Below are 21,634 nucleotides of genomic sequence, written 5' to 3'. Positions count from 1 at the left end.
CAGTCCCTCCCCCCAGCACTTCCATATTCCATTGTCTGTATCTGGCCAGAATACATTGGTGCGGATAGGTCATGCTGGGGTTTGGTAGACTTCTGCAAAGACCAAGTATATATGCAATGTTTGAATCCTACCAATAATCGTCAGAGATGGGGAGAGAGAAAAAAAAGAAACATTTCACAGATACATTTACAACGTTTCACCCGGTCATTCCTGTGTCTTCAGGGAATGACCTCCCAATTTATTAACTGTTACCTCAGGCTTACCATCCGTCCTAGTGATCACCTTTCTTGACTACATATTATGGGTGTGGCCCAAAATTTTTCCTATATGATCCCTGATTATGATTTGGTGTGTTATAATTTTGCTCATTTCTTGGTCTAGGGGGTCTAACTTTATGTGGGTTATTACAGTTGCTGGCATAATGCCCTTCTCTTATACAATGATAACAAATCCTTGGCTTTCTCCATGTGCTAGGGGCCTGGGGTTTCCGGTCGACTTGATGCCTCCTCTAGTGCTTGGATGTTCAGTGCCATTAACCGCTCTCCCTGCGCTTCCCTGGTTCTTTGGATATTTAGGTCATGCTCGATAGCGGACTCTCTTAATGCAGCGACCGAGATACCTCTCCAATGAGGTATCGAGGTTTGTACCCTAATTTTTAGTGTGTCTTTTAAGTTGTTCATTAATACAGACACAGCTACCTCTCTGTGGTGTACATTAGTGTCAATGTCATCTATACCCGTGTACCTAGCCATATCCTGCAGAGCCCGGTGAAAATACTCTGATGCGGATTCACCTTCTTTTTGTTTTATTGTAAAGATTTTATTCCACTTTACTACTGTAGGAAAATATTCTTTCAACTGTAGATTAATTCTTTTTACATTATCTTGGTTATACTCGTCTGTTAGTGGCACTTCCTCATCTAGCTTACAATCAGCGATAAATTTCAATGAATCAACATCGGGGGGTAAACATGTCCTCAAAACTGTCCTCCAATCTTTGTTATTTGGCTCTGCAGTATGTCCTAGCACTCTAATGTATTTTTGACAAGCAACTAAGTCTTTCCTGGGATCAGGAAATTCAGACAGAATTGTTCTTAATTCTGTTCGGGAAAAGGGGCAGTACATGGCGATGTTCCTGACGGGAGTGACTCCTGAAGAGTCAGTTTTCCCATTCGGTACTGCAATTACCCTGACAGGATTAAGTCCAGTAACGTCATTCTGAATTGGTTCTACGATATGAGGTACATTTGTTTGTGCGTGATGTATAATACCATACGTACCTGTGGACACGACCTCACCTGACCCTCCGTTAGGGGGTTTGATTACAGTCTTTACCGATTTGGTCGCGTCCACCTGGATGTCTTGTGTGATGGCTTCTGGAAGAGGTGTCGACATCGTTCTGGGCTCACTTTCTTGTTTGTATTCCTGAGGAAAGTTTAACATGGGGTGCGACTTGCATGGGTTAATAGTTGTACATTTAACACTTTCATTTTTATAAACCTTATTACGTTTGTTACATTCAGTCTTAATATAGTTACTAAGTGCACTTTTATCGCACCCCATCGTGCCTTTCTCCGCAACCATAATCCTCTCCATTGCCATGTCTCTCCTCTCAAGATGAAAGTTAGGTATGTAAGTTACATTTCTTTGCATGTCACTTTCCTGTAGCCATATCTGCAAACAATCATCATGTTTAACTCGTTGTTTCCAGTATTTTATGAGACAGATCCTCCGCCTTAAATTATGCAACACCTCTGTGTCAAAACTACCTATCCCGGGAAATGGTGCCTTATCCCCCGCAGTCATTCGTGTCCATTCATCACAAAAGGTCTCAGTGTGAGGACCATATTTCCCCCACATTACTAACCGAGCAGACCCTCGGGGTCTGCAAGCCTCTGGAGTCTGAATCCTGACTGCTGAACGTCTCTGTGTTGTGCACTTGGCTGCCATTGTGGACCTTACACAGAAAAACTTCCTAAAATGCACCAAACACAGAAATTTACGTTGGAAATCCTTAAAGCTCTTCCACTGAACTTCTTCTGCTCCGAGTATCTCCGGTCCGCCTTCTAGCAGACACGTGTAGCCGTTGCAGGCCCTATCTCTAGAGATTTTCCTGAGAAAATTCCCTTCCTTTTTCTTTACACAAATCACGCTTGCATGTGCTCCCTACAACACGTATGAGGGCAAGATTTACGCATGGATATACGACCTCATATCACGTTGCGTTATTGGTCACACATACAACCGTGCGGTCCAATCGTACCACTTATAGACACTTGTTGCCCATAAATGGTAGGATCATTGGAGTCTCCCTACTGTGCCCCAAAACAGCCAGAGCGTAATACAACGAAAACTTTATCACACTCTGTTGCACGTTTTCACTCAGACCGTGCTCATCACGTTCCACCAAAGATCACACAGATCACAAAGTCCACAAAGCGGGATTCAATACCGTTTTATCACACAGATCACAAAGTCCACAAAGCGGGATTCAATACACTCATACCGTTTTCAACCCACTATCATTCTTATAGTTTTCTGATCAGAAAAATCATTTCCCGTAGTCTGATAGCTGTCCCCAGAGGCATTACAGTAAAGTAAGGTATTTAAACTAAGTTTTGGAAAAACTGAAATCAATTTGTGCTATTTATCGCCTTGCGTTATTTACCGCGTTGCGCTATTTATCTCCTTTTAAAAATAACACTTGTGATTTGAGTTACATGGGCGTACACGGACGCTCCATTGCGTAATATACGCTGCGTGCGTCGGCCTCTGGGTTGCGTACGCAAGTCTCAGTCCTTTGTTAGAGACACGTGTACGCAAAGCAAAGATCCACTGTAACACAACTTATACGTTTATCAATGTAGATGATCCTCGATCATGTACCGCGCACCACACTGACCTCCTCGTCTCTCAGGCAAAGCTGTGTGTTTGTCTATACTTTAACTATATTACCTTTACTCAAACTATTGAAATAGCGGCAAATCTCTCTTAGCACTTTTATCAACTATAAAACTGGCAACCAGGAGAGTGATATACGAAAATACACAAATGAAAACGAAATGCAGATATATATATATATGTGCGTGCGTGTGTACGCAAGACAGAAAAATAAACAGTTTTAAAAGACACTAGCGTGTTGTTCTTACCTCCGGTTCCCGGATTCCTTCAGCACCCTTTACTAAGTGAAACAGACGCTTATCCCGTCAGCACTACGAGGAATATAACCTCCCGCCCTTTGCTGATGGATAATGTCTGCTGAATCTACCTAGTGCAGATATGTGAAGGACGGGCGAGCCGCCAATTGATAAAGCTAAATATTTATCGTATATAAAACCCTTTAAGAGGCCTAGGAACACTGTACGCTATTGACGTATTAAGTACCGTAAGGGTACGCACGTTGCGTAACGATCGCTTAGCCGTAGTCGAGACGCTCAAGCGTCACGTTCGCTTACGGCCAAGAGATCACAGGCAGGCACGCTATTGGCTGCCGACTAACGTAATGGTTCGCTATAGCGTAGCGGACGCTCGGGACCACGAGGAGATCACCAGCGGCGCTGACACTCACAATGTTAAACCTTTATATCTAAACCATAAACAGTATATTATGCAGTAAAACCTTAGTGTAGTGATAGTGTGTAGATGCAACCTTGTGTAACCTGATTAACTTAGAAGCTGTTTGAGCGTCACCGACGCTCTGAGATTACTTAACACTATATAGAAAATACACGGATACCTGGGCTTAGGGTCTAACGCCTTATATATATATTATGGATATTACTTGCAAAAGAATTAACATAATACAAGTCATACACTACAATATAACATAGACTAACTAACCAGATAACTACACAGGAAATACAATACAATACAATTACGTTTTAAGGGAAAATAAGAGGGAAAGAGGAGAAGAGAGAGAGAGAGAAATGGCTCACAATAACAGTAAGAACAATATGATTGCGGAGAAAACTTACGCACAAAGGAAACGATCGCATGCGCCTCTGGACATCCAGCTCCCGATTCTCAGCAATGTAAACCGTTGAAGAGTGAGAGCTGGATGTGATCGGCTTGTCTATTTATGCCCCACACACAATACAATTCAATGGTCCCTACAATCTCATTGTTCATTGGACACAGGAATTCCTCCTCGCATTATAACAAAAGGTCATAGGTTGATTCATACAGGTGGGCTGTGACTATTTCCAACAGCTCAGGTGGGAGGGAAACTGGGTTTCCCGCCGCATGGATAATTAAGAGCAAATAATAGTAAATGGACATAAACTTCTTATGTCCATAACTATTCGCACGAGCGATTAATCCGCTCCAAACCAACACCGGAATATTGCTAATTAAATGTTCTTCCGATGGATACTAAACACCACTGTATGACTCCTGTTAGACCCTTCGTACAATACAAAGAGGGATCCCTCCGTCCAGGAACATGCTATATTAACTAAACTTTCAGAATCTATCAAAGGGACCATGATCTACAAAATACATTATATATTGAAAATGTGTAACGATTGAGTCGCACGCTACGAACACATGAACTCTACCGTAAATGCACATACCGCGCGCCCACGGGTGCCCGCAACAGCGAGTATGCGCACGCACGGGAGAGCGCACGCATGCGCAGCGCAGACCTGTGTGAGGTGCAAATATGGCAGTGTGCATAGAGATATTTTTCTGACTTTGACACCCCTCTGTCTCTGACACGAGCGTATGCTTGTTTAAGGAAAAGAAACCTGAGGTAACCTTTCCCCCATCTCATGAGCTGAACGCGTTATTTGAAAAAGCTTGGGAAACTCCAGACAAGAAACTGCAGATTCCCAAGAGAATTCTTATGGCGTATCCTTTCCCTGCACAGGACAGGTTACGGTGGGAATCCTCGCCCAGGGTGGACAAGGCTTTAACGCGCTTGTCCAAAAAGGTGGCGCTACCGTCTCCAGACACGGCAGCCCTCAAGGATCCTGCTGATCGCAGACAGGAAACTACCTAAAAATCAATTTATGCACATACGGGTGCCTTGCTCAGACTGGCAATAGCGTCGGCTTGGGTTTGTAGCGCTGTAGCAGCTTGGGCAGATACCTTGTCAGCTGACATTGATACCCTAGATAGGGATAGCATTTTATTGACCTTGGGTCACATTAAAGACGCAGTCTTATATATGAGAGACGCTTCGAGAGACATTGGGCTGTTAGGTTCAAGAGCCAACGCCATGGCGATTTCTGCTAGGCGAGCCCTGTGGACCCGCCAATGGACGGGTGATGCCGACTCAAAGAGACATATGGAGGTTTTGCCTTACAAGGGTGAGGTTTTGTTTGGGGAAGGTCTCGCGGACCTGGTTTCCACAGCTACCGCGGGTAAATCTACTTTTTTACCTAATGTTCCCCCACAGCAAAAGAAAACACCACAATATCAGATGCAGTCCTTTCGGTCGCATAAGACCAGAAGAGGTCGGGGCTCTTCCTTCCTCGCCAGAGGTAAGGGTAGAGGGAAAAGAATGCCTGCTACGGCTAGTTCCCAGGAGCAGAAGTCCTCCCCGGCTTCTACTAAATCCACCACATAACACTGGGGCTCCACTGAGGGAGTCCGCGCCGGTGGGGGCACGTCTTCGACTCTTCAGCCACGTCTGGGTTCAGTCAGACGTGGATCCTTGGGCGATGGAAATTGTATCCCAAGGCTACAAGCTGGAATTCGAAGAGGTGCCTCCGCGCCGATTTTTCAAGTCGGCTTTACCAGCTTCTCCCCCAGTGAGGGAGATAGTTTTAGCTGCAATTCAAAAGCTGTGTCAACAGCAAGTGATTGTCAAGGTTCCCCTAGTTCAACAGGGGAAGGGGTACTATTCAACCCTGTTTGTGGTTCCGAAACCGGATGGCTCGGTCAGACCCATTCTAAATCTAAAATCCCTAAACCTGTACTTGAAAAAGTTCAAATTCAAGATGGAATCGCTCCGGGCAGTAATCTCCAGCCTGGAAGGGGGGATTTTATGGTGTCACTAGACATAAAGGATGCATACCTTCATGTCCCCATATATCCCCCTCATCAGGCGTACCTGAGATTCGATGTACAGGACTGTCATTACCAGTTTCAGACGTTGCCGATTGGGCTTTCCACGGCCCCGAGGATTTTCACCAAGGTAATGGCGGAAATGATGGTGCTCCTGCGCAGGCAGGGAGTCACAATTATCCCGTACTTGGTTGATCTCCTGATAAAAGAGAGATCAGTTGCTGAAAAGCGTGTCGCTCTCCCTGAGAGTGCTGCAGCAGCATGGCTGGATTCTAAATCTACCAAAGTCACAGTTGGTTCCAACGACTTGGCTATCTTTCTTAGGCATGATTCTGGACACGGAACAAAAGAGGGTTTTTCTCCCAATGGAAAAAGCCCAGGAACTCCAGAACATGGTCAGAGACCTGTTAAAACCGAAAAGAGTGTCAGTCCATCAATGCACTCGAGTACTGGGAAAAATGGTGGCAACCTACGAGGCCATCCCCTTCAGCAGGTTCCATGCGAGGACGTTTCAGTGGGATCTTCTGGACAAGTGGTCGGGGTCCGATCTACAAATACATCAGAAAATAAGCCTGTCCCCCAGGGCCAGGGTGTCTCTCCTGTGATGGCTGCAGAGTGCTCACCTTTTCGAGGGTCGCAAGTTCGGCATTCAAGACTGGGTTCTGGTGACCACGGACGCAAGCCTCCGAGGATGGAGAGCAGTCACACAAGGAAGAAATTTTCAGGGACTATGGTCAAGCCAGGAGACTTGTCTACACATCAACGTACTGGAATTGAGGGCCATATGCAACAGCCTACGATAAGCGGAGAATATTCCTCGCGACCTACCGGTTCTGATTCATTCAGACAACGTCACAGCTGTGGCTCATGTAAACCGCCAAGGCGGGACAAGGAGCAGAGTGGCAATGGCGGAAGCCACCAGGATTCTTCGCTGGGCGGAAAATCACGTAAGCACTCTGTCAGCGGTCTTCATTCCGGGAGTGGACAACTGGGAAGCAGACTTCCTCAGCAGACACGATCTCCATCCAGGAGAGTGGGGAATTCATCAGGAAGTCTTTGCATAGATAACAAGTCAGTGGGGACTTCCACAAATAGACATGATGGCGTTACGCCTCAACAAGAAGCCTCGAAGGTATTGTGCCTGGTCAAGGGACCCTCAGGCAGTAGCGGTGGACGCCCTGGTGACACCATGGGTGTTTCAGTCGGTCTATGTGTTCCCTCCTCTTCTGCTCATCTCAGAAATACTGAGAATCATAAGATGAAAAAGAGTGCAGACAATACTCATTGTTTCAGATTGGCCTCGAAGGGCCTGGTATTCAGATCTTCAGGAAATGCTCACAGAAGATCCGTGGCCTCTTCCTCTCAGGGAAGACCTGTTGCAGCAGGGTCCCTGCGTGTTCCAAGACTTACCGCGGTTACGTTTGACGGCATGGCGGTTGAACACCAAATCCTAGCGGGGAAAGGTATTCCGGAGGAAGTCATCCCTACTCTGACTAAGGCTAGGAAGGAGGAGACGGCGAAACATTATCACTGCATCTGGAGGAAGTATGTATTTTGGTGTGAAGCCAAGAATGCTCCTACTGAAGATTTCCATCTGGGCCCTTTTCTCCACTTATATGGATATGGGCCTAAAGTTAGGCTCCATTAAGGTACAGATTTCGGCCCTATCAATTTTCTTTCAGAAGGAATTGGCTTCTCTCCCAGAAGCCCAGACTTTTGTAAAGGGAGTGCTGCATATCCAGCCTCCTTTTGTGCCCCCAGTGGCACCATGGGACCTTAACGTGGTGTTACAGTTCCTAAAATCTCACTGGTTTGAGCCTCTTCAAACAGTTGAATTAAAATTTCTCACTTGGAAGGTGGTCATGTTGTTGGCCTTGGCATCTGCAAGGTGGGTGTCCGAATTGGCGGCTTTGTCTCACAAGAGCCCCTATCTGATTTTCCATGTGGATAGAGCAGAATTGAGGACTCGTCCTCAATTTTTTGCCAAAGGTGGTTTCATCTTTTCATATGAACCAACCTATTGTGGTGCCTGTGGCTACGGGTGACTTGGAGGATTCCAAGTCCCTTGATGTAGTCAGGGCCTTAAAAATTTATGTAGCCAGGATGGCTTGGGTTAGGAAAACAGAGGCACTGTTTGTCCTGTATGTGTCAGCGTCCGGAGTCTTACCGGTACGCTGGGGCCGCGGGGCTGGCTTCCTTGGCGTTATGCGGGCAGCGGCGGGCTGCTGCGCCGGATCCGTGGGCAGCAGTAGCGGCGGTGATGGGGTCCGCTCGTGGCGGCGGGACGCCGCTACACCGGGTCGCTCTTGCTTGGAGGCCAGGGGCAGTGAGCAATGTGGCTTTGCAAAAAGGTCTGCATTTCTGGGCGCCGCCATGTTGGAGACCAAGTTTTAAGCATAGTTCCTGTTTCCTGTTTCTTCCAGCCAACCCAGGGGAAGCTCTCCCTATAAAAGGGGGCTGGTTTAGGACAGGGATGCCAGTGCTTCAAGTTACAACCCTGTTGTAGGTGCTTTAGCCTGTGCCCCCAGGATTCCTGCTGTATCTTGGTTCCTCCTGATCCTGCTTGGTCGGTTCTCTGTTGCTGCTGCAGCCCTGCCGTTTCTTGCCTGCTACTGCCTGTGGAAGCGCTCCTGGAAAGCCCGGTCCAGTAAGACTCTTTGGGCACAGTCGGCCCCGGGTCTTCTGCCTCGTCTTTCAAGCCACACTCCACAGATCTCCTTCACCAGCCACGCCTTTGTACCACTGACCACAGCCTGCAGATTATCATCTTCAAGCCTCGCTTTCCAAACCACAGTCCACAGTCCTTGTCTCCAGCCACGTTTTCAACTACCATCCACAGTTCCACAGTTCATCATCTACAGTCTCGTCTTTCGAATCACAGTCCGCAGTTCTTCACCTCCAGCCACGTCTTTAACCATTGTGCTTCAGCCTCGGTTCTCTACCTCAGCCCTGTACATAATAAATACTTTCCATTGACTCTCAAACCTCACCTACGTTCTTCATTGCTCCGTGTCCCATGCGAAGGAACTATATCCAGCCCCCTCATCTGGTTCATTCACAGCCTGCTACCTGCTCGGGCAAATCTCAGCTGCCGGATCCTCAAACCCTGCCAGACGTGACAGTATGCAGCCAACAAGGTTGGCGCTCCTGCTTCTAAACAGACTATTGCTCGCTGGATCTGTAACACGATTCAGCAGGCTCATTCTACGGCTGGATTGCCGTTACCAAATTCGGTAAAGGCCCATTCCACTAGGAAGGTGGGCTCTTCTTGGGCGGCTGCCCGAGGCGTCTCGGCGTTATAGCTTTGCCGAGCGGCGACTTGGTCGGGGTTAAACACTTTGGCTAAATTCTACAAGTTTGATACCTTGGCTGAGGAGGACCTCCTGTTTGCTCAATCGGTGCTGCAGAGTCATCCGCACTCTCCCGCCCGGTCTGGAGCTTTGGTATAATCCCCTTGGTCCTTACGGAGTCCACAGCAACCCCTAGGACGTAAGAGAAAATAAGATTTTAAACCTACCGGTAAATCTTTTTCTCCTAGTCCGTAGAGGATGCTGGGCGCCCGTCCCAGTGCGGACTAAATTCTGCAAGACTTGTATATAGTTATTGCTTACATAAGGGTTATGTTACAGTTTTGATCAGTCTCTGGCTAATGCTGTTTTGTTTCATACTGTTAACTGGTTCGTATGTTCCAAGTTGTACGATGTGGATGGTGTGGGCTGGTATGTATCTTGCCCTTAGTTAACAAAAATCCTTTCCTCGTACTATCCGTCTCCTCTGGGCACAGTTCTCTAACTGAGGTCTGGAGGAGGGGCATAGAGGGAGGAGCCAGTGCACACCCATTCTAAAGTCTTTAGAGTGCCCATGTCTCCTGTGGAGCCCGTCTATACCCCATAGTCCTTACGGAGTCCCCAGCATCCTCTACGGACTAGGAGAAAAAGATTTACCGATAGGTTTAAAATCTTATTATTTTTTTTCAAACCAGGGTAAAATGGAATCTGAGGAAACCTACATTGCAGCTCTAGAAGAAAAAGCTTGTGCTCTTGTAGAAACTGCCATAAAAAGTGCACAGGACAGCCTGAGATCCCTAGACACAACACCAGTGGAGGAAAGAGTGAAAGGTAAGGAAAATAGTAAATTTATTACTGTGTTTCTTCTCCTTCAAATACTCCATGGAGGCCATCCACCAGTGGGCTAATGCCTTAAGCAGCTGACTAGAAATAAGAAAAAGAAACACTGGCAGTAGGTATAGTGAGACTCGTAGCAAAACAGAAGCATAAACAGACAACACAATGTAGTATGCAGAACATAGTTACCTACCCTCCCTCATTCTGCAGGAGACTCCCTGAAATAGCAGCAATCTCCCTCACTCCCTGAAAAGTCCAGCAATCTCCCTGATTGCACCTTATCCCCATTATGTAGCTATTACATTATTGGGGGGAAAAGAAATCAGAGCTACATACATTCAAATGGGATCATTAGTGCCATTTCCTTGCATTGGGTATAAGGCACAATGGGGGTCATTCCGAGTTGTTCGCTCGTTATTTTTTTCTCGCAACGGAGCGATTAGTCGCTAATGCGCATGCGCAATGCCCGCAGTGCGACTGCGCCAAGTAAATTTGCTATGCAGTTAGGTATTTTACTCACGGCATTACGAGGTTTTTTCTTCGTTCTGGTGATCGTAAAGTGATTGACAGGAAGTGGGTGTTTCTGGGCGGAAACTGGCCGTTTTATGGGTGTGTGCGAAAAAACGCTACCGTTTCTGGGAAAAACGCGGGAGTGGCTGGAGAAACGGAGGAGTGTCTGGGCGAACGCTGGGTGTGTTTGTGACGTCAAACCAGGAACGACAAGCACTGAACTGATCGCAGATGCCGAGTAAGTGTGGAGCTACTCAGAAACTGCTAAGAAGTGTCTATTCGCAATTTTGCCAAACTTTCGTTCGCAATTTTGATAAGCTAAGATTCACTCCCAGTAGGCGGCGGCTTAGCGTGTGCAAAGCTGCTAAAAGCAGCTTGCGAGCGAACAACTCGGAATGAGGGCCAATGATCCCTATGGCTACATGCATTTTAAATAAGGTTTCTTGTGGCCACTTACAGTATATGGAACCTCTTTTAAAACACAATACACAAACAAATCCTGCAAAATGTCAGTGTCTTTTCTTCAACAAATAGATCTTACTAACTTTGGGGCTCATTTACATTTGGGTGCAAGTCATTTTCATGACCCGCCCCTCCGATGTAGCAGTACGCGCCCGCACTGATAGGTGTTACTTTCACAATCTCCCTGAAATGCTTTTTCAAAAGTAGGCAAGTATGATGCAGAATCGGACCCTGACGAGAATTGTCTGCCAGGGTGGCAGAGGCTTGTACTGTTCCAGAAGCATTCTCCAAGCCATGGACCATGAAACCAAAATGGAAGCGCTGCTATGACTTCTGCTGCTTTGCTCTTGATCTTCTGCAATGAGAGGTACAGTAGGAAACACATACCCTTATTTGGACGTTCCATGGGATTAATAGAGGGAAATAAAATGTAATCACCTTGGAGTTTGAGGATGGTAACATCAAATCTAAATGAGGAAGTCCATACTTCTGCACTGGAGTTGAAAAACCTATTGGAAGTCGCATTCCCTTATACCAGTGTTTTTCAACCACTGTACCGTGGCACACTAGTGTGCCCTGAGCAGTCTCCAGGTGTGCCGCCATAAAAGCACAGCCAGGCCCGTCAGTTTTTTGCCGCTACTGAGGCCCTGGAAAGATCAATACTGGTGGGTTTAGTGGTTGCAGGGCCAGTTCTAATTTTGGGCCTGGGCAGTGTTGGGCTGGCTTTCTCAGATGTGGCTCAGGCGTTACCTATGGAGAAGCTGCAACATGACATCCTAGGACACGCAACTGCACCATGCATCACTATTATATTTGAATGTGCCTTGGCAATATTTAAATATTGTTCAGTGTGCCGCGAGTTGTAAAAGGTTGAAAATCTCTGCCTTATACTATTGCATTCAATACTCATGACATAATTGCTGATATTCTAATAATAAAAGGCTTACTGCTCCTCACCCCTGTTATGTGCACCAGTGGCCACTGGAGGCCGCCACACAGACCAAATGAAAATGAAAGTGATCATGTTACAGCCTGCTGCTAAATATGTAAAAACACTGATCCTGACTGATCTGACTGTTTCACACTTGCTGAATATGGAGTGAGGGCACTGGAGAGGGAGAGTTGGGGTTGGGATAGGTTTTTGGTGTGGCAGTTGCAATTTATAACAACCTTTCATATTCAAAATTGGCCACATTTTCTATCTGTTTATTTTGTTTGATTTTCACTTACGGTTATATTAATCTAACGCTGCTACTCACCTCTGTGGTTTAGGCTGCAGCCAGTGGACACACACACCACCCTATGTGCACTATATACTGCCCCTATATACACACCGCACCCTCATACCCCACATATAGTGCCCCTATATACAGGGCACATCCCTTCTCGGGGGGTCTTCAGTATGCCGACTGACGGGATCCCGGCGCACAGTATACCGGCGCCGGAATCCCGACAGCCGGCATACCGACACTTATTCTCCCTCGTGGAGGTCCACGACCCCCCTGGAGGGAGAATAAAATAGTGTGGCGCGCCACAGTGCCCGTAGTGGGGCGAGCGCACAAGGGGCTCATTTGCGCTCGCCACACTGTCGGTAAGCCGGCGGTCGGGCTCCCGGCGCCGGTATGCTGGTCGACGGGAGCCCGACCGCCGGCATACCATACTGAACCCCCCTCCTCCATATACTGCTTCCACCATACACCGCATACTCTGCACCCCCTCCTCCATATACTATGCTGCAACTCCAGGTTACTTGCCATCCTGGAACTCGGTAACAAATAGCAGCAGTAACCAGGAAACGGATGTAGGAACCACCAGATAGTCCCGCAGCACTCAGAGTGAAGGCACCAGGGACACGTGTGGCCACTTACTGGCAGGGGAAAAGGTGAATCAGTTCGGCAGGAAAGGGTGAGACCCTGTGTGGGGTGAGCAGTGTGGTGACTGGGAGGAGGAGGGGTCGGCGCTGGGACTGCAGATGATGCGGGTGAGGAGGCAGATAATCAGCTCAACTGCCTTATATGTACTGCTCATCGGTGGAGGAGCGGGGTCCTGAAGACACAGCATCAGATCGCCATATGTAACACAGACCCTGGGCTTGGCACACCTACAAAATGGAGTTGGTATGCCCCCGTTTCTTAGAACAATCCCGATCCGTCCGCCAAATGCTGCAGTATGTCAGTCATGCGATGGCTAAGGGGGGACTGCGAGCGTTCACGTAGGACTCGTTCTGCACATGCACAGACCCATAAACATTGCACATATATATACACCATCAGGTTTTTATACAAATCTGAATCAGGCCCGATTTTCAAGTAGAATGCTCAAACATGGGATGTTCTACTAAAACTTTCTTGTTTCAAGAATGTAATCCAGGCTAGGCCGGACCGTGATTCCTTTTTAACCGAGCACTTTTTATCAGTCCCTTAATGCTTTTTCTATCAGTGAAATCTTCAAATAAAAGCCCATTTGTGTCTCGGGAATAGGTGAAATTACTACTTCTGGTAACTGTTCTGTAATGTCTCTAGTTCCACCAGAGAGTACAGATCTTAAGATTTCACTAATAATGGGAACACACTTAAAAGACAAAGTGGCTAACTGGCCTTCATGCCAACCAAGTGACTGATTAGGTAAGCTATACACACTGACCAATCAGCTGCTCAGTATGTCGACCCAGACATCACAACTGAGCTGGCATTTAAATTTGACTGCCCAGTTGTGATATCTGCGTCGGTTGCCTCTGCCAGCAGATCATCCTTACACACATGTAGATGCACTGAAATGTCTGTGAACAACATGCACAGACATATCGGGTGTACACACCCGCCGACCCACTAACGATGTATCATTCGTCGCTCAAGCAAACTATTTATATCATTCAAGTGTGTACCCAGCATTCCACCTGGGTACTGAGTGATGTCCTAGTTTGTATCCTTGGTTTGTGCTGTTACTAGCTCATTAGTTTGCCAGCGTGTATGAGAAAGGCTCATCTTGAGTGGTGAGCATCCAGGATTCCATAGACTTTGATATTCTGCTGCCCAAAGTATTTCATGTGAGTTGGTCTGAACAGTAGTCATGTATTATCATCTTTATTCCTGAAGGTACAAAAAGGCTGTATGAATGTGGTCACACCAAAAATGTCATTTTCCATGCCGGTAACTTGGTGGTTCTCTGCAGTGCTGACCAGCAGATGAGGGAACACTGTCATGTCTCCTTTCCGGTAGCAATCAGCCACAGTGCATTTATTTTAATATTATGTGCAATAATATTTAATATTTTTATATTGTGTGCAATTTTCCATGAAACAAAAAATCTCTAGTAAGTGGAAGTACAGTTAGACAATTCTTTGTCTGTGGCTCTGTCATCCATGGCCGCAACTGTATGCAGTCAAATTGTCAACACCGGAGTGTCAGCATTTATGATGTCGGCATGGTTAAAATGGCAACATCATAAATGTCAACACCTGGAAAATGCCGACATGATCAAAATGTCACATTCGCATTAGGGTTAGGAATTATGGAGAACTACATGTTGACATCTCATCAGTTCCGACACGCTAAGTGGTCAGTGTCGTCAGGATTAACAAGGTGAATGTCGGGCTAATATACTGAACTCTGTTGCAACCATAGGGCTCCTGGTGACTGAAGTTCGAGCCATACTTCTGGATGAGAAATTCTGCCCAGAGATACTTCACAAAGAAATTCAATTATTCTCTTCATTACTTCAATGCTTTGGACTTATTTATCCTTAAATATTTGCGGGGTATTCCATGAAAACAGCCATTTTCATAGGTCCCCCAAATACTAGTATCTCCAGATGTACTGTTGAGCAATCACAGCAGATATTTCCTATATCTGCCAGGTCCCTTCATTTAGGTTTCTATGGGTGCAGTGCTGCCGGATTTACCAAGCCCAGAAATGTGAGAGGTAAGTAATGTTAAATACCAATAGAATATTCATAAGTATCACTGCGATACTAAATGAAATGGCGCTGGTAATAAGTATTTTTAATAAATGTAGCCCTATACCTCCCACCAGAGCCGTCTTAACAGCAGTGTAGGCCCCTGGGCACAGCAATGCACTGGGTCCCCTACCCACCCATCAGTGGTAGGGGTGGGGGGTGCTATCAGCGGCAGCTTTGATGTCCCGCGGGGGGTAGGGCGGTTCTATTTTTCGCTCAGCTTGTAGGACCTGAAGAAATAATTTCTGCTAATTACTCCTTTACTGCATAAATAGGGCAGGAAGGAGAACACTAAACTGTACAAGGGGACATTATGCTGAATGAAGGGGCCCCGGTACATGACTTCCAGGGTGGTGGTGGGTGTTTAATACACAGGGGAGGGGTGGATAGTGGAGGGGGCTTAATATTCATCATTTTCCGGGGGTCAGGGCAGCTTGCTTTACTGCATATATCTACAGTTCCTGGAAATAGAATTCTTAGCTTTAATGGGATACAGAAACAACTAGAGAGTTCCACGTTCAGGAGCTACTGGGGACTTGAAAATCAGACTTCAGGAGCCAGAGCAATCCACCAACAAAAATATAAAACTGCATATTAGGCATGTGGAGCTGGAGCAGGGACCAGCTGCTGGAAGGCTGATATCTCTGGCTCTGGGCATAGTACAGACAAGCTGCCAGTATCCACTGAAAGGGGAAAGTCCCAGTTTTTGGAGTATATCCTCAGAAAAACTCTAAGTAAGACAGAACCCGAGATATTTGGTTGGGAAGAACAATTACCAGGCTTGGATGGGGACCACTGATTTGAAGTCGGATAGCTCCGGTTCCCCACAGCCGATTTTAAAAAATCTGGTACCCCTGGAAAGAGGGGACCCTCAGCTATCAGCCTAGGGCCCTTTTACTCCTCGGGCCCTTGGGCAAGAGCCCATTGAGCCCATACGAAAAGACGGCCCTGCCTCCCAGCGGTGTTTCTTTCTCCTGTCTCTACCCAGATGACTACATTTGTGGATGGCTGCCATGGAGTTTTAAATGTAAACCCTGCTATTTTTCTACATCACTACAATTGTGTTCATTGCAGTAATTTTGTTTAATTATGTTTTGTTCAGAGCAGGAAGATGGAATGAAGAACCTTAAATGGCTTCCTTGTCAGGATTTCACCGTGGAGCTGGGGAAAAAGCAAATTGAAGAATATGTCTCTGTAAGATAACACAATACGAGACTGCCACACTTATGGGGCTCATGTTGAATTAGACTGAACTTGCATGTAAATCCCAAGTGTTAAACGCATGATGAAAAAAAGGTGTATTATGCTTATCTTACAGAGATGGCCCTTATCACAAGATGTGTTCCACTCAGCAAGGACAGTATATGTGCCTGCTTTACTCCTTGAGTGAACAGTGGTATATGCGCCTAGTTTACATCAGAAAATTAGGCTACTTAGTAGATGATAAAATGACAGTACATCATGGTGGGGTGCCAATTGCATGAGCTCTCTCAACTGCCCCCACATGTGCCCTTTTCTCAGCAGGTTTTTACTGTAAGCATTGGTGACCTCTGGCCTTGCCAATTGATAACATGTGGTCAGTACCAACGCCCAACTAGTATGAGCTATTTTGCTTCAGCCACAGGAGATTCTGCCAGGCCATAATAGTCCGCACAGCAGATCTGAATCACCATCTGTCTTGATGAGTCTGCACTTGTATCTGACTCCTTAGCCATAGGCAGAAACTCAAAAGTTCTTTGCCTTCCTACCGCAATTACAGACATACAGCAGCTCCTGTCTCTCCTCCCCCTCTAGTCTCACCATAGGATGGGGTCAAGACTACAGAGGTTTCAGTGTCAAACGCAGGATTTGCATGGGGGGGTTTCCAGAACTGGGCGGAGCCAATCACGGGGGTCGGGACTGAGGTGACCCAGTATATGCTGGGTCCGTAAAACTAGTGTGTCTGTGTGTGTATATATATATCTACACACACACACACACACACACACACACACACACACACACATATATATACATACATACACACACACACACATACATATACACGGGTGGTCTTCAATATGCCGGCGGTCGGGCTCCCGGCGACCAGCATACCGGTGCCGGGAGCCTGACCGCCGGCATACCGACACTTATTCTACCTCGTGGGGGTCCACGACCCCCCTGGAGGGAGAATAGAATAGTGTGGCGTGCGTAGTGTGGCGAGCGCAGCGAGCCCGCAAGGGGCTCATTTGCGCTTGCCACACTGTTGGTAAGCCGGCGGCCGGCCTCCCGGCGCTGGTATGCTGGTCGCCGGGAGGCCGGCCGCCGGGAGATCGTAGTGAACTCATATACACATATACATAGCATATTAAACATGCATACATATATATATATATACACACACACATACAGTACACATATATATATATACACATGTATATATATATATCATATGTGTGTGTGTTTGTATGTATTTATGTATGTATGTATGTATGTATGTATATACATGTGTATATATGTAGGCACATGGATATATATGTACTATAATTAAAATAAAGTAAACTTTTATTGCACTTGCAAGTGCCACCAGGAAGACAGCAGGCTGCAGAGGACGCTAGACAGTCATTAATAATACTCATGCAGCTTAAAAAAAAAAAAAAAAAAAATTTTTTTTTAGTGGAGGGGGGTTTCTGGGTACTCGGAAACCCCCCCTGGGTGCGCCACTGGGTTTTTGGCAAAGCCGCATAGTTGGGCTTTCTGTCATTGCTCCGCACTGCTCAACAATGTAAGTATCATTTTTTTCTGTCCAAAAAATGTTTTGGACAGAGCTGCAGGTAACAGACAATGTCACTGCACATAGGAAGAGCTGAGATCAACATCCATTCAGATAAGAACATCCAGTGAAATACAGCAAAGAAGAAAGGACATAAAAAGGGGGACAAACAAGAGCCAGCAAGGCAAAGCAAAAAAGGGTGTGGTATGGAAGGAAGATAGTAACTAGGTCGACAGTGTCTAGGTCGACCACTATTGGTCGACAGTAACTAGGTCGACAGGGTTTATAGGTCAATATGATCTTTAGGTCGACATGGTCTAGGTCGACAGTTCAAAAGGTCGACATGAGTTTTTTATGGGGGGTTTTGTGTAATTTTCTTTGCAGAGTGACCGGGAACCCCAATTAGTGCACCGCTTTGCTCAACATGCTTCGGGCAAGGTGCCTCGCTTCTCTACCGCTGCGCTCGGCACAGGTTACCGTTCCCAATTGTAGTCCACGTGGATCATTAAGTATGAAAAGGTTCAAAAAAAGAAAAAAATTGTAAAAAACTCATGTCGATTCTTTAACCAGTCGACCTAGAAACCCTGTCGACCTAGTTACTGTCGACCTAGAGACCGGATCCCACCAAAAAATAGGGGGTTAAGGGAAATGGGGTGAAGGGAAGGGGGAGCCAAAAAGGGTCAACCCCCATATGGGGGAAATCATTGGGAAAATCAGATGCGAGTATTAAAGTGTGTGGCCCAAAGGTTACCAGACTTTAATAAGGATCTTGAAGAGTGATAGAGTATGTGAGGGATCCCGCACAAACATACAATAAAACCCATGATGCCTAAATGAAATGCCACAAGACATGCATTGATAGAGGGACAGTCTTGTATGCCTTAAACAAGCAATTGACATGTTTGATAGCAGATGTTCTTTGTATTTTGCGAACAGACTTGGGAATTCCATGAGAGCTGGCTGTACTGTACAGATTTTCTGAAAGAAGAGGAGAAAGAGTTTAGCAAACTCTTTCATTACAGAATGAGATGGAGTATCCCAACCTGCAGGAAACCAATTCCCAGGGCAACTGCCTGTGTCTACTTTACAATAAAGGCCTCCAAAATTAAACCCCCTGTAAGTATTAGTCAATTATTGACCTACTTGTGCTTTAAGAAGGTATTACATGGGCTTTACAATAAAACATATGCTTTAACGTATACACAGCAAAAGCTGATTGTTACCAGGGGAAAGTGCAAGGTTTATGAGAGGTGTAGCTGTGGTGGTAAAAGCTACAGTAGATTATATGAATTAAATTGGGTTTGTCCACTTCTGGAAACCATTTATTAAATACGAGAAACTTCCCTCCCTAGGGAACACCCTGATTCTTTAAGCCTAGAGTTGTCTCCCTTTCCACTTTTTGGTGAACTATTTCTATCCAAAGCTCAAGGCAATGTATGGCCTGCAATGCTCTAGTCTTCATTGCAGTGAAATCAAGTGATAAAGGGCCTAATTCAGAGTTGATCGCAGCAGCAAATTTGTTAGCAGTTGGGCAAAACCATGGTGGTCATTCCGAGTTGATCGCTCGCTGCCGTTTTTCACAGCGCAGCGATCAAGTGAAAAAGGCAAATCTGCGCATGCGCTAAGTACTTTCACACAAAACTTTGTGGTTTTACCCAAGCTCGAGCTACATTTTTCAGTCGCTCGAGCGTTCGTAGTATGATTGACCGGAAATGGGTGTTTCTGGGTGGCAACTCAGCGTTTATAGGGAGTGTGCTAAAAAACGCAGGCGTGCCAGGCAAAAACGCAGGAGTGGCTGGAGAAACGGGGGAGTGGCTGGCCGAACGCAGGGCGTGTTTGTGACGTCAAACCAGGAACTAAACTGACTGCAGTGATCGCAAGATAGGAGAAGGTCTGGAGCTACTCAGAAACGGCATGACATTTTTTAGTAGCAATTCTGCTAATCTTTCGTTCGCACTTCTGCTAAGCTAAGATACACTCCCAGAGGGCGGCGGCCTAGCGTGTCCAATGCTGCTAAAAGCAGCTAGCGAGCGATCAACTCGGAATGAGGGCCCATGTGCACTGCAGGGGAGGCAGATATAACATTTGCAGAGAGAGTTAGATTTGGGTGTGGTGAGTTCAAACTGAAATCTAAATTGCAGTGTGAAAATAAAGCAGCCAGTATTTACCCTGCACAGAAACAAAATAACCGACCCAAATCTAACTCTCTCTGCAAATGTTATATCTGCCACACCTGCAGTGCACATGGGTGGGCATTCCGAGTTGTTCGCTATCTGCATTCGTTCGCTGTGCAGCGTTGAGGCAAAAAACGGCACCTCTGCGCATGCGTATGCGGCCAATGCGCACGTGCAGCGTACTATTACAAAGAATGATGTAGTTTTACACAGGGTCTAGCGATGCTTTTCAGTCGCAGTGGCAGACGCAGAGTGATTGACAGGAAGTGGGCGTTTCTGAGTGTCAACTGACCATTTTCAGGGAGTGTTTGGAAAAACGCAGGCGTGCCTGGAAAAACACAGGCGTGGCTGGGCGAACGCAGGGCGTGTTTGTGACGTCAAATCAGGAACTGAATGGTCTGAAGTGATCGCAAGCGCTGAGTAGGTTTGAAGCTACTCTGAAACTGCACAAAATTATTTTATAGCCGCTCTGCGTTACAATCGTTCACACTTCTGCTAAGCTAAAATACACTCCCAGTGGGAGGCGGCATAGCGTTTGTACGGCTGCTAAAAACTGCTAGCGAGCGATCAACTCGGAATGACCACCATGGTTTTACCCAACTGCTAACAAATTTGCTGCTGCGATCAACTCTGAATCATACTTGCCTACCTAACCCTCTCCATGAGGGAGAAAATGCTCTGTTCCTGGACTTTCCTGGTAATGTATGATTGCCATCACCTGTGGTGAAACACCTTTCTTATCAATTAACTAGCTCACCACAGGTGATGGCAATCATACATTACCAGGAAAGTCCAGGAACAGAGCATTTTCTCCCTCATGGAGGGGGTCAGGTAGGCAAGTATGCTCTGAATTACCCCCAATATACGTAGGTCTTTTTGGCTCTTAGCTTCAGATGTGTGGGGAATTCTACCTTTTGCTATAATTATGGGGAGGTCAAGAACTTTGTACCCATTAAATAGGAATGATCATTAAACAAAGCATAGGATTTGCATGGCTGGGGTTCCACCCTTGTTATTCAGTGTGGTGGTGTTGTTTTACTGTGCATAAATTATAAATAATGTAGACCAGTGGTTCTCAAACTCGGTCCTCAGGACCCAACACAGTGCATGTTTTGCAGGTAACCCAGCAGGTGCACAGGTGTATTAATTACTCACTGACACATTTTAAAAGGTCCACAGGTGGAGCTAATTATTTCACTTGCGATTCTGTGAGGAGACCTGCAAAACATGCACCGTGTGGGGTCCTGAGGACCGAGTTTGAGAACCTGTGCTGTAGACCATAGGTTCTCAAACTCGGTCCTCAGGACCCCACACAGTGCATGTTTTGCAGGTAACCCAGCAGGTGCACAGGTGTATTAATTACTCACTGACACATTTTAAGAGGTCCACAGGTGGAGCTAATTATTTCACTTGTGATTCTCTGAGGAGACCTGCAAAACATGCACTGTGTGGGGTCCTAAGGACCAAGTTTGAGAACCTGTGATGTAGACAAATCAATTATAGCTATACATTTTAACTGTTTAAACCAGGCATTCCCAACCTCGGTCCTCAAGGCACACTAACAGTCCAGGTCTTTGTGATATCCATGCTTGAGCACAGATCACTTAATCAGTACCTCAGTTATTTTGATTTAACCAGCTGTGCTGAAGC

At 46.3% G+C, this 21,634-nt stretch overlaps 1 protein-coding gene across 1 annotated transcript in view; it reads left to right on the top strand.

Annotated features, from left to right (window-relative positions):
* The window catches only part of AKAP14 (A-kinase anchoring protein 14), a 90,593-nt gene that overhangs the window by 47,076 nt on the left and 21,883 nt on the right, over nucleotides 1-21,634 (top strand). Inside the window, exons 2-4 of the mRNA XM_063937332.1 lie at nucleotides 9,991-10,126; nucleotides 16,161-16,252; nucleotides 18,747-18,926. Of these exons, the coding sequence (XP_063793402.1) occupies nucleotides 9,997-10,126; nucleotides 16,161-16,252; nucleotides 18,747-18,926 (402 nt within the window). The 5' untranslated portion in view covers nucleotides 9,991-9,996. The remainder of the gene's footprint in view (nucleotides 1-9,990; nucleotides 10,127-16,160; nucleotides 16,253-18,746; nucleotides 18,927-21,634) is intronic.

Source organism: Pseudophryne corroboree, chromosome 8, assembly GCF_028390025.1.
Source record: "Pseudophryne corroboree isolate aPseCor3 chromosome 8, aPseCor3.hap2, whole genome shotgun sequence".
Classification (NCBI taxonomy): Eukaryota; Metazoa; Chordata; class Amphibia; order Anura; family Myobatrachidae; genus Pseudophryne; species Pseudophryne corroboree.
Note: the sequence above shows the minus strand (reverse complement) of the source record. Positions and strands in the feature narration are given on the sequence as shown.